Genomic DNA, 15,244 nt, shown 5'->3' on the forward strand with positions numbered 1-15,244 from the left:
CAAAAGCACTAGTTGATTGCTTCTCATGTTCTAGAGCTGCAGCCTGACTTTGTAAAGCGTAAGTCCCAGGGACCAGACTAGGCTGAATAAACTGTTGCAAATGTGGCTTGCTCACACCAATTACCCCAACAAAAGATCCTAGCAACTATGCACTTAACTATATTTTACTGGTCATCCTCCCCAAAGTAGCCTGCCGCTGCTCTAAATTAGCCTGGAATGTTTAGCTGTGCAGTGCTGGGTTGCTATGGTTACCAGTTATTGTGCTAGAAACCATGGAACAAACCCAGTAACAGAAATTCTTGTTGGAGCAATGGGTGCATCCCATAAACTAGGAATAGCCACCATTGGGTCCCCCAGGCTCGCTCAAAGCCGCAGGGCCTGGGTTCATGTTTCTGGTGGTACCTCCATTGTGATTTCCCCCAGACACAACCTCATCTTGACTGTTTCTGTTCCTCTTTTCCTAAATACAAGAAGACCAGCTGCTTCTCTGGGATGGTGGGTGTGACTCATATTTCCTGTGACATGCTTTCCCTGTGGATAGATTTGGCTATTGCTTTGCTGCTGTTGCTGCTGCTGTGCTTCCAACCAGCGTCAGTCTACATTTCATCCCTGTGTGGGTGTGAAGATAAGGAAGCTCGGAATATCATGAAGCACAGGAACATTCACAGATCTGTGGGCCTCAAGCAGGGGCCACAGTACCACAGAACCCTGTCAGAATGGTTTCCATGCTCTCTCATTTGTACTCTGCCCTTCTTCCAAGGAGCTTGTGGCAGCTGACTTGGTGTCTCTCCATGTTTATCCCACGCTGAATGAACAAGTCAACCACTGTTACCTTGGTGGGTAAGATGCCATTTTATAGATAGCAAACAGAGGCAGAGTACTTGCACCAAAACCAGCTCTAATACTTGTGAAATGAGGGTAGGGACAAACAACATGTTACACAGCAGCTTTGCAAAGTGATATTCCAGCACTTCTTCCTTTGAAACATATCCGCCAATTCATTTGAAAAGGGCAACGGAGGGGGAAGGGATATTCACCTGAGCTCTGTTCCTCAGTGAAAATGGCGGACCTCCCCCCAGCTGCTGTTTGCCCTCTGAGAAGGGGGAACTGGTCAGGGAAATGGCTGAGGGGAGGGCTTAAGTGTGTGTCGTTGAAAAAAACAGTTGTGGTTTGAGGACCCGACCCCCGCGAAGTGAAATGAAGACACAAGGACACGTGATATAAGGTTGATGGGCTAGAAAAGGCCACAACTTTATTGATTACAGCAATGAAAAGGTATTGGCTTAGGCATTGGATCAAAACAAGTGGGTTTATTCACCAGTAGGTGGAGCCTGTTGATGCTAATCCAACTATAGGCTCACCCCTGTTGTCACCGAGGGTCGTGCCATGGCCTCCCGCCAAGCAGGCATCGGACGGAATACACGACCCCCAGATTCCTTTAACGGAATACCCCTAAAAATTTAAGGCATAGGCGATGGCCACACCTAGCACTTCGACACACCACAACACATTATTCCAATGCCTAACCTACCCACCAATACCACAAAAGTTGTGATGATTGCTACGAGGTAGGTGAAAAAACCAAAAAGCCTAATGCCAAATGGAAAAAATTCCTACCAGGCCCCCTAGACAACCAGGGCGACCAACCTAAGGTCCATAGCAAGGCCAATGGCCTAAGCCCTAACTAAAAGGGAGTGGAGGGTGGGTGACTTGCGAGGGGACGACGACGAGGAATGAGGCCAGGGAGAGGTTGGCGCTGCAGCAAAAGGCTGCTGAACACGCCCCCTCCGCGGCACCTGGTTGGGTGGCCACAGGGGGGGGCATGAGCGCCAGCTAGGTGAGCTGGAGGCAGGGGGCCACGCCCCCTGCTGGGTGGTGCTCGGGCTCCCGCCCATAACCACTCCCCTCTCTTTCAGGGAGGAGAGTCTTTGTGGAACTCAGTGGGAAGCAATGATTGGATTTAATTTAGCAGTGTATTAAAGGAAAGGGGCAGTGAGGCCAGGTAGAAAGGAAGTTGAAGGAGGTGGGACCAATGCCAGAAGGTGTGGGAGATGTGTCGAGATAGAAAATTAAGATAAATAGGGACAGTGGGAAAGGGTAGAAAAAGCATTTGTGCAAGTTTACTACCTTTTCTCCAGCACATGACAGAAGTTCCAGCAGTGGAAGTTTGGACGGAGGCCTCATGGAAAAACATTCACTTGAGTGATACTGCTAAAGGTGCAGAAGAGGTGCCTGCCTCTTCTACAAAAGGTGCAGGGGGACCACAAAGTAAGGGATGGGAGATGAAATAGGACTGAGGAAAATGTGCAAGGGATGGCTAGCGATGAGGTGTGGCTCTGAAGAATGTTTTCACTCTTTCTCCCCACCTCTGCACACAAGTGGACTGGAAATGCAAAAGAAATACTGCATTGAATGAAATTGAATGAATGAGAGCTTATACCTCTTGTAGCCAGAACACACCATTTCAGAAGTGCTACTACCAATGTTGTTCCTTTGAAAATCCTTGCACAAATGTGGCTCTCCCAGGATTGCTGAAATGCCTCCTATCGGTCTCCCCCACTCTGGCTCTTTCCTCTTCCCAGGCTGCAGATTGGAGGCTACATGACCCAGAGCAAGCAGGGGTGTTTCCCACTCTTTTCTGCCTGGCTGACTCACTGCCTGGGTCCTCTGCCGGCAATAAAGACGCCTCTGATTTACAGAGTTTCCTTTGCAGCTGACCAGGACGCAGAGCCGGCCACTAAGACAATGCAACAACGCCTCTTGTTTCTTCTGGGTGAGTGTTGCCCTCTGCACAGCCAACCCCAATTCCTGGATGCAACTCTGAATTATCTTGTGAACAGCTGGTCCTGCCAAGGAGCAGGGGGCTAAGAGTTTCCACATCAGAATTGTGGGGTTTGTTTATTGGGGACCAGGATGTCTGAGCAGGGAATGAGTTCTACTTGAGAAGCATTGAAAAGGAGCCTACTCAGGTCAGTGCAATAGTGTCTGCAACACTGCAGCATAAATAGCATCTTTGCTTTCACAAAGCAGCTCTGCTTGCCTCCCCCACCACCACTTACTTGCACATTGGGAAATCTTTTCTCCATCTAAAATACATGTTGTACATTCATTTACCCTGCAATAGCCTGATCTGTATTGGTTTCTGAAGCAAGGGACTCTTAGTAAACTGACCGTACTAGTTTACTTTTTTAAAAAACCTGAAGAACGATGACTCTCATAACGGATCTGGTTACACTTGCATAGAAAAGCTGCAACTCAAGCCTGTTCTGAAACTTTTATTGTCCCCATTTACTGTGAGTGGAGGGATGGAAGAGAAGCAGTGTACTGATATGTTGTGTCCATTTACTAAAATCGAAGTTTGAAATCTGCAGAACACATTTTTTTTAAAGACATTCCCAGTACAGTGGTACCTCGGGTTACATATGCTTCAGGTTACATACGCTTCAGGTTACAGACTTCGCTAACCCAGAAATAGTGCTTCAGGTTAAGAATTTTGCTTCAGGATGAAAACAGAAATCGTGCTCCGTTGGCGCGGCGGCAGCAGGAGACCCCATTAGCTAAAGTGGTGCTTCAGGTTAAGAACAGACCTCCGGAACGAATTAAGTACTTAACCCGAGGTACCACTGTATCTCCCTGAAAGACACGACAGGGACATGTTCCAGAAAGCAGAGAGGTAGCTTGACCATATTTAGAATAGATGTTGTTAATGGCATTTTATATTTTGTGAATTCTGTCCTCCCATAAGTCTCCCAGGGCAAAGTGGTAGGCTTGTGGCAGATCTGGTTCACCTAGTGGAAGACCAACACATTTGTCCCTTCCCTCAGTCCCCTTCCATGCTGTAACTTCTGGTGGGGGTGTAATAACATAAGTACTGAGCACCTCATCACTGCTGCGTTTCTAATTTAGGTCATTGTTTTGGGCAAGGGGAATACCAAAATGGAAAAAAGGGGCTGCTATAGCTCAGTCAGTTGAGCATGAGACTCTTAATCTCATGGCAGTGGCCTCAAGTCCCACATTGGGCAAAATATCCCTGCATTGCAAGGAGTTGGAATAGATGACCTTCATGATCCCTCCTACAGGCAGGCAGTTCAGACCTCTGGCAATAGGGGTCTGCCTTTATTCTGGCATGTGGCCCCTAACAGATTATCCCACCCCTTGACAGAAGAAAGACTCCCCACCGCTGATCCATAACTGTGCTCTGAACATGTGAATAACATCCAAAATCCTTCCCTATAGCCTTTGTAAGTTAAGAGTACAAAAGGCTGATAAAAGAGTAGTAGGAGTTAAAGAAGCTGGTGTAATGCTCTAGGTATTTTAAAGAGTATTGGTGAACAGCTGCTTGTGATTGACAGGAGCATTCCAAGGCGGTTGGAGTCTGTTGGAATCAGAGTCCATTGGAGAAGGCCATTGGGCTACCATATTTATTTGCCACCAGTAGCTGCCTCTATCCGCTCCCTCTGGAGGAAGGAAGGAGCCTGGGACTGGGACCCATAAATACCTCAGCACATCCCTAATATTGAGAGCCAATCTTGTCTTTTTTGAAAAACAGGAGTTAAATAAAGTGTGGAATAGTATCAGCAGTGGTTAGGAGACTCAGGAAAGAAAAGTTAGTGAGATTAGGGTGAGGACAGGGATGGAAGATGCGGAAATAGACTTTTCAGTTGTGGATAGGTTCAGAGTTTGCTCTTATTTTATAGGAAGAAGTCCCAGGTGGTACTGGTTAATACACACCTTTTTATTTGTTTAACCCTCCAAATATTATTTTCTGGCTCTGGCTCTCCCATGGGCATGAAAATGTCTACCTAGGTCCTTCTCTGCCAGGGCTTGGCAGCCTGTTGTGATCTTGAGAACACAGCCCAGAATGTTTACACCGGTAGAACTAACCTTCCACTTGAGCTTAATCTCATTTGAAACCTCTTGCCTTGTTTTTGCAGTTGCCTTCCTGAGACTTCATGCCACAGGTAAAACGGAAAGGAATCTCTGTCTCTTTCCCCTTTGCTTCCTCCAGTCACCTCCAGGTTGGGAAGATAGGAAGCTTAGCTGCCTTACACAGAGTCAGATAATTGCTCAGTCTAGCTTAGTATTGCCTAACATTGCTTTCCGGGGCTTCAAGGAGGAGTCTCTCCCAGAACTATTTGGAGATGTCAGGGATTGATCCTGGGACCTTCTGCATGCAAGACAGATTTTCTACCACTGAGCTACGGCCTTTCTCCACAGCCTGAGATGCTATCATCATTCCTTCTATTTTCAATGTTCAGGCTTGTGCTTGTGCTGTGCAGGCTAAACAACACCATCCGTGCACTAGATGAACATTTCAGAAGGCTTGCAGAAGTAAAAAAAACCACCCTCAAAACCCTTAGAAAACAATAACCTAGAAAACTGGATGGGAAGGGGAACTGAATGGAATACGCAGGTAGAGGGCATAGCTGACTGACTGGCACTGTGAACAGGAGAACTCCACACTGCAGCATTTTGTTGCAGGTCCCCTGTGTCCTGCATAATTAGATGTAGAATAGGCTGACAATTTATTACATGCTGTGCTCCCCATCATTTTCCAAGGGGAAAACTTCTGTTATTTTTCATTAGTGTGCAAATGAGAATAGCATGTTTACAAACACTATTGATTTGATCTTGCTATAGTTCTGGCCTTGGGGGAGATGGCCTTAAGAGCCAAGGGCATTGTTTAGGAAAGGTGAAAACTGATTTGGTAATCAGATCAAGAGAGGAGATGTCAGGATGGGGATGTGGGATATCAAATTTCAGAACTGCCTACTTAAGTGGGAGAAAGAGATAAGACAGGTCTCTCCTTGACTTTGATTATTTCTCCTCCTGGCAGGTTCCTTTCCAGTGCGTCTGTCTGGAGGCCCAAGCCTCTGTGCAGGACGGGTGGAACTGTTCCACCAGGGTGAATGGGGGACAGTGTGTGATGACAGTTGGGATTTGCAGGACGCAGCTGTGGTGTGTCGAGAGCTAGACTGTGGGGCTGCCCTTTCAGCACCCCATGGGGCCTGGTTTGGTGAAGGACCTGGACCCATCTGGCTGAATGAGGTGCGCTGCATGGGCACTGAGGAATACCTGCACTCCTGCCCCCATATTGGGTTTCGCAAGCATGTCTGCACCCATGAGGAGGATGCCAGTGCCATATGCTCAGGTAGGATTCTTGTGATTCAGAAATTTCATCAGATGAACTCTGATGAAAGCTGACTTTCCCACAGAGTTGATTGCTTCAAGCAAATGGGTTGTTGTCGCACAGACACATCTCTGTACAGTCCGATTTAAAGCATCCAACAAGAGGCTGTTTAAAGATAAATTCAGCACTTGAATTATTGGAAGACATGTTTGTATAAAGTTACATTTGGCTAAACTTGTGGGAGTCAGGGGGTGAGGCTTGCAAATTCATTAAATGGCCCCTGCCTTTCCTCTGTATAATTCATACTGCTCTGCTTAGTTAAAAAGGCCTACCTGCGAACTCCCTTTAACTGAAAGCTCTGCCGTCTCACCTTTTGACAGTATGGGGAAATGTATCCAGCCAACTCCTTAAAATTAAGGCTGCTTGTTGCGATTGGGTCCAAGCATAGAGCTGGAGGCAAGTTTAGGTGTTTAATAACTATTGTTCTATCCCTGAGGAAAAGGGACCTAAGTGTTTTGTAGCATACTGGACCAACCAGCACGTTCATTTCTCTCATCTCCCTTGGCAGCTCAGCGCTTTGCTCCTCTTACTGCCTTCCCCCCTCAACCGGCATTCAGATGGGGCAACATGAAAGCAGTAACGACAGCAAGACCACTCATATCTTCTGCACCTGCTGAGGGTGAGTGTGCAGGCATCCCTGAAGTGCACCACTTTCATCGTTTAGCTGAACAATATCCATCTCTAAAGTAGGGTTGAGATTGTGGGGATGGGTTCTGGGGACCCATTTATTAAATCTTTTGCCATATATTTGCATGGTGGTAGTGCTCCTGTTGTGACGCACCTTGGATCAGGTTGCAACCCACTAGTGGGTCCAGTCCCACCAGTTGAAAACCAGTGATCTAAGAAGATCAAGCTTGCTTCCTTTTTCTAGCCCAGCTTTAACTTAGCCTGAGAGCTTCTTCTGCTACATTTTTATGAATTTGTTAAGGCACAGGAGCTGTTTGATTCGGGCACAGGAGCAACGTGGCAACCATACCAATTTTTTTATTCTATTATTGTGCCAAGTAATCATGGAGAAAAGGGAGAGAAAAAATATAGTACGGAAGAAGGAAAAGTCTGTTGGTTTCACAAGACACTTTCTATACTGAATAAAAAGCCATTATTTAGCTCAGAGCTGGAGAACCTTTTTCAGTCCACGGACCACATTTGCTCATGGGGAACCTTCCAGGGGCCACATACCAGTAGTGAGTGGGGTCAGGGGCAAAACTGGGCGCTTAACATTGTACTGGGCACTTAGCATTGTACATTCCAGACATGAAAACTCAGAAAGTCCCCCCCCCCCTCACATCTCCATCCAGGTCAATTCAAGATATTATACTTAGGGAAAAGCACTCAAGGGTGTAAAGCAGAACCAGAGAAGGGTAGGTCATAGCCTAGGAAAAGTTCTAGGGGCCCAAGGTGTCCCTTTCCTGCTTTAGTTGCACAATAGTTGTGGGCTTTCATCTAGAAATAAAATGAACAGTGGCATTCAGATCGTGGCTTGGGCTGGAGACAGTTCAGTTCCACTTGCCTTAAGGTTAGTGGGGTTCAGCATTTGCTTTAGTGCCCAATCAGAAATTTGGACTAATTTTCCTTGAAAAATCAGTTAGGCTGTAAGATGGGAGAACCCCATGCCCCACTTTTGGGCTCTCCAGGTGCTATAGCTTCTCTTAATCTCCTCTCCCCCTTTCCCCCTCCAGGGACCCCTGCTCTACGTCTCGTGGGTGGCAGAAGCCGCTGTTCTGGCCGACTGGAGGTGTTTCATGAAGGGGAATGGGGCACAGTATGTGATGACATGTGGGACCTTCTGGATGTTGCTGTGGTCTGCCGGGAGCTGGACTGTGGGGAGGCGCTGGCAGCACCAGGCGGTGCCTTCTTTGGTGAGGGGAGCAGTGTCATCTGGCTAGATGATGTACAGTGCCAAGGAGAAGAGTCAATGTTGTCGGAGTGCCATACCAGCCTTTGGGGGACAACCAACTGCCGACACAGTGAAGATGCTGGGGCTGTGTGTTCTGGTGAGAGAATTGTAGCATTATTTACACTTAATCATTCAGACTTCTGAGGAAATTCTGAGAATCCTAGTTTTGTGAGGATTCCAGAGGCTAGGAATCTCAATCATCCATCCCTTAGCATCCATCCCAACAGCAATTTCTAGGATCAGTTGGATGAAGCCATGAGTTATAAAGCTGGTGTAGATATACCATTGGTATACAGTGGTACCTCCGGTTACAAACTTAATTCATTCCAGAGGTCCATTCTTAAGCCGAAACCACTCGTAACATTTGGCACGCTTTCGCTAATGGCGCCTCCCACTGCTGCTGCGCTCTCAGCGCACAACTTTCGCTCACATCCCGGGGCAAAGTTCGCAACCGGAAGCATCTACTTCCGGGTTAGCGGAGCTCGTAACCCGAAGCGTTCGTAAGGAGGACGGTACGCAACACGGGGTTCCACTGTACTCTGGCCATGGAAAGGTAGCATTGGTCTTACTGTGAAAATTATTTCTCATTTGGTGTGTGGATGTCTCCAAGTGAGATGCGTTTCTCCTGTTGCTCGTTAAGGCAGGAAACCATGTTGTATGCTCTCTCTTCCTGTTGAAGCCTCAGTTCCATGGCTGAGCTAAATTCTCTCTCTCTCTCTCTCTCTCTCTCTCTCTCTCTCACACACACACAGACACACGTGTATGTATAAGCAACAGAAGAGATTATAGAAGAGTATGGGCTCTGGTAATAATGGATGTCAGGACTACAAGTTAGCTAGCAATATAAGAAACAGTGTGAAATAACCACTATTAGGATGTGACCTGTGCAACAACTTTCACAGTAAGACCAATACTACCTTTTTCTTTAAGTACTGGATATCTCACAGTGGGGTGTACTAAAGCTAATGATACATTGGATGGGAAATTAAGTGTCTTCTGCCATGGCTATTACATTCTTGTCTCAAGCTGCTCATACTTCTTGGACACTTTTTGTTATCTTGACCACAGGCTGTCAGTAAGTGGTCAGAGACTATAGTCCTATAACACCGGTGATCAGGTATGTGTTGATCCCAGAGTGTTCTTCCACACTCAGGTCATGCTTGCACTATAGACTGAGTGCTGCTTCTTATAATTCTGAGATTAGGAATCCCAGGCTTGGTCATGTGTCTTCAGCCAGTTTTGATTTGCAGTATTGGAATTCCAGACTTCATCAGGAATACTGAGGCTTCAACAGGAAGACAGAGTTGAGAAATTCCTCTGAAGCAAATGGTTTTCTGCCTTCCCAAGCAACAGGAGCAACCCAACCCACTCAAAGACATCCAGCACCCAAGGGAGAAGCTAATGATTATACCAGTATTAATTTTGCTCTAAATTATTGTGCGGGGCTATGGTTGCACTGAAGCTTCCTTTGTATGTGCTGTGTCTATGTCACATGGTGTATCATCTCCTCACAGGTGAGATGCCCCTGGCCATGGTAGAAGAGCATGTGGCCATGCTCACAAGGACCTTGGCACCCCAGAGGCGCCGGTATATAGCCCCTAAAAGAATTCCCCGTCCTACTCAGCCTACAGGGAACCAAGAAACAACTGTAGCTAATGAAGCGTTACAAATAGAGAAGAGCCAAAAGGAAACAGTGCCAGATGGTGAGTAGCAGAGAGAGGTAGGTGTTTATGTCCATCATTGACTCCCAGGCAATTTGCACAGGTGCTGTTTCTTGTTTGGAATGGGGGTGCCAATATAATTAACAACTATGAAAACACAATCTAAGTGACAAAAGATATTACATGACAACAGATTTTGCATCTTTGCTTCAACAAACCCCTTAAAAAAGGGAGCAGAGATTGAGTCACTGGTTGAACTTCAAATGAAGAATTATGAAACAAAATTCAGTTGTGACATCTCAGTGCTCAAGGAAGTTATCACATTATACAGCATGTTTTACTTGTTTTATGGCCCCCTTGAAAACATGAGTGAAGGTCAAGTTAAAACATAGGGCCCCTCCATTCCCCCACCTGCTGCTACCTAAGCAAACAGGTGCGACTCCACTTTCATTTGAGTAAATGACAAAATTTGGGGAGATCCAATCATGGATCTTCCACATGGCATCTAGTTTTGTCTTGAACTGCTTTCAGGGGTCATGGGCTCCATAGTCATGGTATCTGGATTCCTTGCAATGATACTGTGTTTAGATTTTTATTATTTGTGCTTTAATTTGTTTTAGTGTTTATACTGTGGCTGTAAGTTGCTTTGGGTCACTTTTGTGAGAAAAGTGATATCATCATTATAAAAAACAGAGGCCTTTGGGATTCACTAGAATGAACTGAGAACCTCAAAGGGAAGGACCATGGTTTACAAGTGAGAGATCTGTGATGCAAGGACTTTTAACTTCTCTTATCCTATAAACATTTCCTCTTCATATGCTTTTAAACTCAGGCCAGTGGCAGGTGCGGCTGCAAGGAGGCCCTGGATCCTGTGCTGGACGGGTAGAGGTTCTGTATCAAGATTACTGGGGCACGGTATGCGATGATGGCTGGGATCTGGTGGATGCGGCAGTGGTGTGCCGCGAGTTGGGCTGTGGGGCCCCTCTTCTCAGCCCTGGTAATGCAAGATATGGGCCAGGATCTGGACCTATCTGGTTGGATGATGTCAACTGCACTGGGGCAGAGTTCACTCTACAGAACTGCCGCTCCCAGCCATGGGGGACACATAACTGCAATCATCATGAAGATGCTTCAGTCATCTGCACAGGTAGGGAACAACTCAGTGAGTTGTTCAGTGAGTCCATTTGCCTGGTTCCAAAACATTATGAGATATGCCATATTTAGGAGAGAGAACCCTGAACTTGTGAATAAGCCAATAATAGAAAATTCAATGTCCTTGGGGGGAAAGCAGTAACAATTTCAAATGGGCTAAACCCAGTTTCATTCTGGAGACTCCAGTAAGCACCTTATTCTGGGTATGTATATACAGTACTAAAGACTTATATTGGTTTTAGGTAAAGGTAAAGGGACCCCTGACCATTAGGTCCAGTCATGACCGACTTTGGGGTTGCGGTGCTCATCTCGCTTTTTTGGCCAAGGGAGCCAGCGTACAGCTTTTGGGTCATGTGGCCAGCATGACTAAGCCACTTCTGGCGAACCAGAGCAGCACACGGAAATGCCGTTTACCTTCCCTCTGGAGCGGTACCTATTTATCTACTTGCACTTTGATGTGCTTTTGAACTGCTAGGTTGGCAGGAGTATATTGGTTTTATGGCAGCTTAATTGCTATGGCTTTCCATCTTGGGAATCTATTTAGGTGAGGGTGCTGAGAATTCTCCCTGCACTGCTATAATTCCCCGCCAAGAAGAAACGACTGTTCAAGTAATTTTAGTCTGTGATGTAGGAACACCTTCTGTATTTTCAGGCAGGTGGAAGAGTCTGTCATTGCCAAACTCATCAAGCAATTCAAAGATAGCTGCACCTGCTGCAACCATTAATCCAGGGCAAAGCGTCTTGGATGTGGCTGAGACCAGCCCAACTACTCAGGAGTTTTCAGCCAGCTGGGAGCTAGAGTTCCCTGAAGCGCCAATCCTAACCACACAAACTGTGGAGCTCGAACTGGAAAAGGAGCAAAAGCAAGTGAGCCCCTTCAACAGAATTGAAACAACCACTAATACAGAAGCACTGCAGCACATCCAAGAGGTGGAGTCAAGCAACACTCCAAAGATAGAACCATCCTCACAAGAAACGGGACAAGAGACCATTTATGCCTCAGTTGAATCTCTGCCAACCTCAGCCACACTGGATCTGGTATCTGAAAGAGAAACAGAGACAATAAGCCTGTGGGATATAGATAAAGCAACACTTAATCTAGAGATCCTGCAGCACGTTCAGGGGACAGAGTCAACCAGCACCCCCAATACAAGGCCACAAACACATGGATTGGGACAAACCCCCACCCCCTCCACAGCTGAGTTTCAGCCAACCTTAGCCATGCAGGAACTGGAATCTGAGGAAGAAACAGCAACAACAAGAACAGGAACAGGACTGCCCATAGCTGAACCAGGCCTAACACTTGCAACAGAGGTAGTGCAGTCTAAGCAATGGGACATTGCATTTAAAGTGCCCTCAGTACAGAAGGTAGAACTTACCAATCCCACAGCTACAGATCAGCCTACCACTTCCACTTCAGTTCAGGAACCTGAAAGAGTGAATGTGATTGATAATGTAGTAAAGGAGCTGTTCCTGTTCTCAAATGTCTTGAAGGTTGCAAGAGAGATGGAATTGTCGGCAGCCACACAGAATGCACCATCTGTAAACCACATGGAATCCATAAACCACAAATCTTCACATTCTGAAGAGAACACAGATCAGAAGCAACAAGAGGAATCACACACATATTCCCATACCATGGGGCCCACAGGTGAGTAGCTGCCTCAGTGTCAGCTCCAGGATTTTGAGGGGCCTCAGGTAAAGTATCTGCATTCGGGCCCGTCAAATAGTGTGGGCAGTGGTTGTTCCTCATCATTCTCACCACCAGAGGGAGAGAGCAGGAAAGTAAACTGGTTCACCTGCCTGTCTTTTCCCTCTGAAGCAAAATCTCAGAGGAGATTGACAAGAAAGTCAGTTGGCAGATGGGTGGCTGGCAGCAGATTCATCTTTTTCCCCTCCTTTGCCATCAACCTGTTTGCCTGGCAAAGGCTGTGTACACATAGTACATTTAATGCACACACATTCTCCTCCAAGAATATTGGGAACTGTAGCTTTGTAAGGGTAAATTACAATTCTTGGGATTCTAAAGGAGGGGGGGAGATGATAGCATATTTTAAATGTGTGATGTGTATGCAAACTAATAGAAAAGGCAGGTGAATTGCCTGGAAGAGGAGGAGGAACAGAAAATGTGGTCAGTTCTGCTTAATGGTCAATTGTTCACTTACTCTGTATTTTCTCCCCTCCCAAGAGGGGAAAGGTGAGCAGGCTGCTGCTGCTATGTAGCATTTCTCCCTCTGCACCCCTCCTTGCAGTGACAGCAACTGTAGAGACTCTGTTAGCTGCCTGTGGTGGGCTCCTGCCTGAGCGTGGATGCTGGTAGACACCCAACCACACGAGCTACTTATATTATGCCTGAACTGCTTATTAGGCAGGAACATACCTTCCCCTTTAGCTCTCTCAGTTGGTGCGGGTTAAAGGTGAGCCCCAGCTCTCTGTGAATGAAGAATGCCTTGTATAATTTCCTCCAGAAACCTATGCAATTGCCAGACTTTTTTGGCAGGCAAGTTGATGGAGAAAGGGCCTGAGATAGCCTCAGCTACCCTCCTAAGATCAAGCATACCCTGCTCTCTTTTTTTTGGGGGGGGTGTTATTTAACTCTGCTGCTCTCATTTAATGTTACCACATTCTCCCTCTCCATTTGCACCAGAGCCTACCATTGCTCCCATTGTCTTGACCTCTTTGGCTGAAACAGATGTTCACGATACGACTGTTCTGCTCCAAAGTACAGTGTCACATACAGTTTCTGTGGATGAGCTGCTTGAAGATAGTATGGTGAGCTCAGGAAACACAGAAAGAGGAGCTGGTAAGTATCAGAGACAAAGCTTCACTGCTGAGGCTAGGAAAAGGTCTTACTTGGAAGGCCTCTTCCCAAACCGCAGAGCATCATTTACAATTTCCCCACCTTCTGTAGCTGTCAAAAGTTCAGAATTGGGTCTCACTTACCTCACTGGCCATGTTTAAGTCCAGTAGTCAGGGATGGAATTTCATCCTGGACAAAGTGAGTTTTCACAGAAGAATTTCCTCCTTTGGCTATGCTTATTGATCATAGTCACAAGCTACGGCCATTGTGTTTTTGTAGTTTACGAGCAAACACACCACCTTGGGTCTACTCCTTACTGGCTACTGGGGTGATGGTGTCAAGGCACAATACAGTCATTGGTTATTTTCTGTCTCTCTGAATACATAGGTACCACCTCCGCACCAGTCTTGATTGAAGCACCAGGTCCAAACACCACTTTGCCTGAATCTGTCACCCACACTGCTACAGTTAGCGAGTCATCCTCGGAGTGCCCTTTTAGCCAAGACTCAAGGGGAAAGGATCAAGGCTGTTGCTGTTCACCACCTGGCCTGGAAAACTTGGTCCATGCAATGACAGGTCTCCGTGGGGAACTAGGCTCCCTCTCTACTGCCATTCAACATCAGGGCTCTCAACTAGAGGCTCTTGCCCGCAGTCTGGCTGAGCTGGCAGTTTCTGTGAACCATCTTGTGGTGGTGCTGCCTACCTTACTGCAGCCAGCAGCTGCCCAGTCCTCCTCAGCTCAAAATACGCAGGATGAAGGCCAAATGCATAACCAGCTGCCCTTAAAATGAAAATAGGACTTTCTATAAGGAAAGGAAGTTGCCTCTCAAGCCAACTAAAGTCAAACTTCTGCTATGAGGTGAGCCCACCTCCCATGAAATCCCATTAAATATGCCATAAGCAGAGGTCATGCTATAGGAGACCTCCACCCCAATGGTTATGGGATTTTGGTTGATCTATTTATAAGCAGTTAACTAGGAAAATGTGCTGAGAATGGTAAAATTGGGAAACATTGCACAGTTCACAGGAGGATGCATGATCTGAAATCCAGAAGTCAAACGGATTTGTAGATTTTTTTGAAAAATGAACAAGATATAGCAATTTCAAAGGTAAAAATGCAGAACCAATTATGATTGGGTACTAGATTGATTGGGTACTAGATTGCGCTAAGAAAAATGTTCAAATAAGTGTTTGTATAATTGCTTACATTGATGTGTGGTGGGCTGATCAGTATTATCTTCTAAAATATTTTGGATTTTAACATAAGCCTTCATGAATACTCCATTTGTTTGTGTAGGCTGGTCATTGAACCTTTCTATGTAATAAACTGTTGAATTTTGTGTGATCATTCCTGTGCAAAATGGGAGAAATGAGTAGAAAAGGCTGGAAAGGGCAGGAGCTAAGCACTAGGTGTATTCTTTTTGGTAATACTATATATCCACTGTCTCAGAAGTAAATTCCTGAAATGACCACGAGATGTCATCACAATGTCATATAGACACAACCCAAGAACCATAACTGAAATCCCTTCCATAGTTGAAAAT

General features: G+C 46.1%; 1 protein-coding gene and 1 long non-coding RNA gene across 8 annotated transcripts; one reads left to right on the plus strand and one right to left on the minus strand.

Annotated features, from left to right (window-relative positions):
- The first annotated feature begins 173 nt into the window (after window positions 1–173).
- LOC310690997 (uncharacterized protein) lies at window positions 174–15,040 on the plus strand. 6 transcript variants are annotated; one of them, XM_083470556.1, is made up of 11 exons: window positions 174–495; window positions 2,714–2,773; window positions 4,935–4,961; window positions 5,837–6,151; window positions 6,699–6,809; window positions 7,870–8,184; window positions 9,602–9,790; window positions 10,581–10,895; window positions 11,553–12,551; window positions 13,548–13,703; window positions 14,088–15,040. In XM_083470556.1, exons 2-11 carry the CDS (start codon window positions 2,746–2,748, stop codon window positions 14,489–14,491), a joined length of 2,859 nt encoding a protein of 952 aa, XP_083326682.1. In that variant the 5' UTR covers window positions 174–495; window positions 2,714–2,745; the 3' UTR covers window positions 14,492–15,040. The 6 variants fall into 6 exon arrangements, with proteins under 6 accessions (XP_083326682.1, XP_083326685.1, XP_083326680.1 ...); XM_083470559.1 differs by lacking the exon at window positions 174–495 and adding an exon at window positions 653–836; XM_083470554.1 differs by lacking the exon at window positions 174–495 and having other exon boundaries at window positions 1,953–2,773.
- Window positions 10,359–14,080, minus strand: LOC310691118. Of its 2 annotated transcripts, none has more exons than XR_014518331.1 (2): window positions 13,844–14,080; window positions 10,359–12,329 (listed from the first exon to the last, which is right to left on the minus strand). It is a non-coding gene; the product is annotated as an uncharacterized lncRNA (long non-coding RNA). The 2 variants fall into 2 exon arrangements; XR_014518332.1 differs by lacking the exon at window positions 13,844–14,080 and adding an exon at window positions 13,066–13,537.
- Window positions 15,041–15,244: the final 204 nt, after the last annotated feature.

The sequence above is a fragment of the Podarcis liolepis genome, assembly GCF_965112155.1.
Source record: "Podarcis liolepis genome assembly, chromosome: 13".
Lineage (NCBI taxonomy): Eukaryota > Metazoa > Chordata > Lepidosauria > Squamata > Lacertidae > Podarcis > Podarcis liolepis.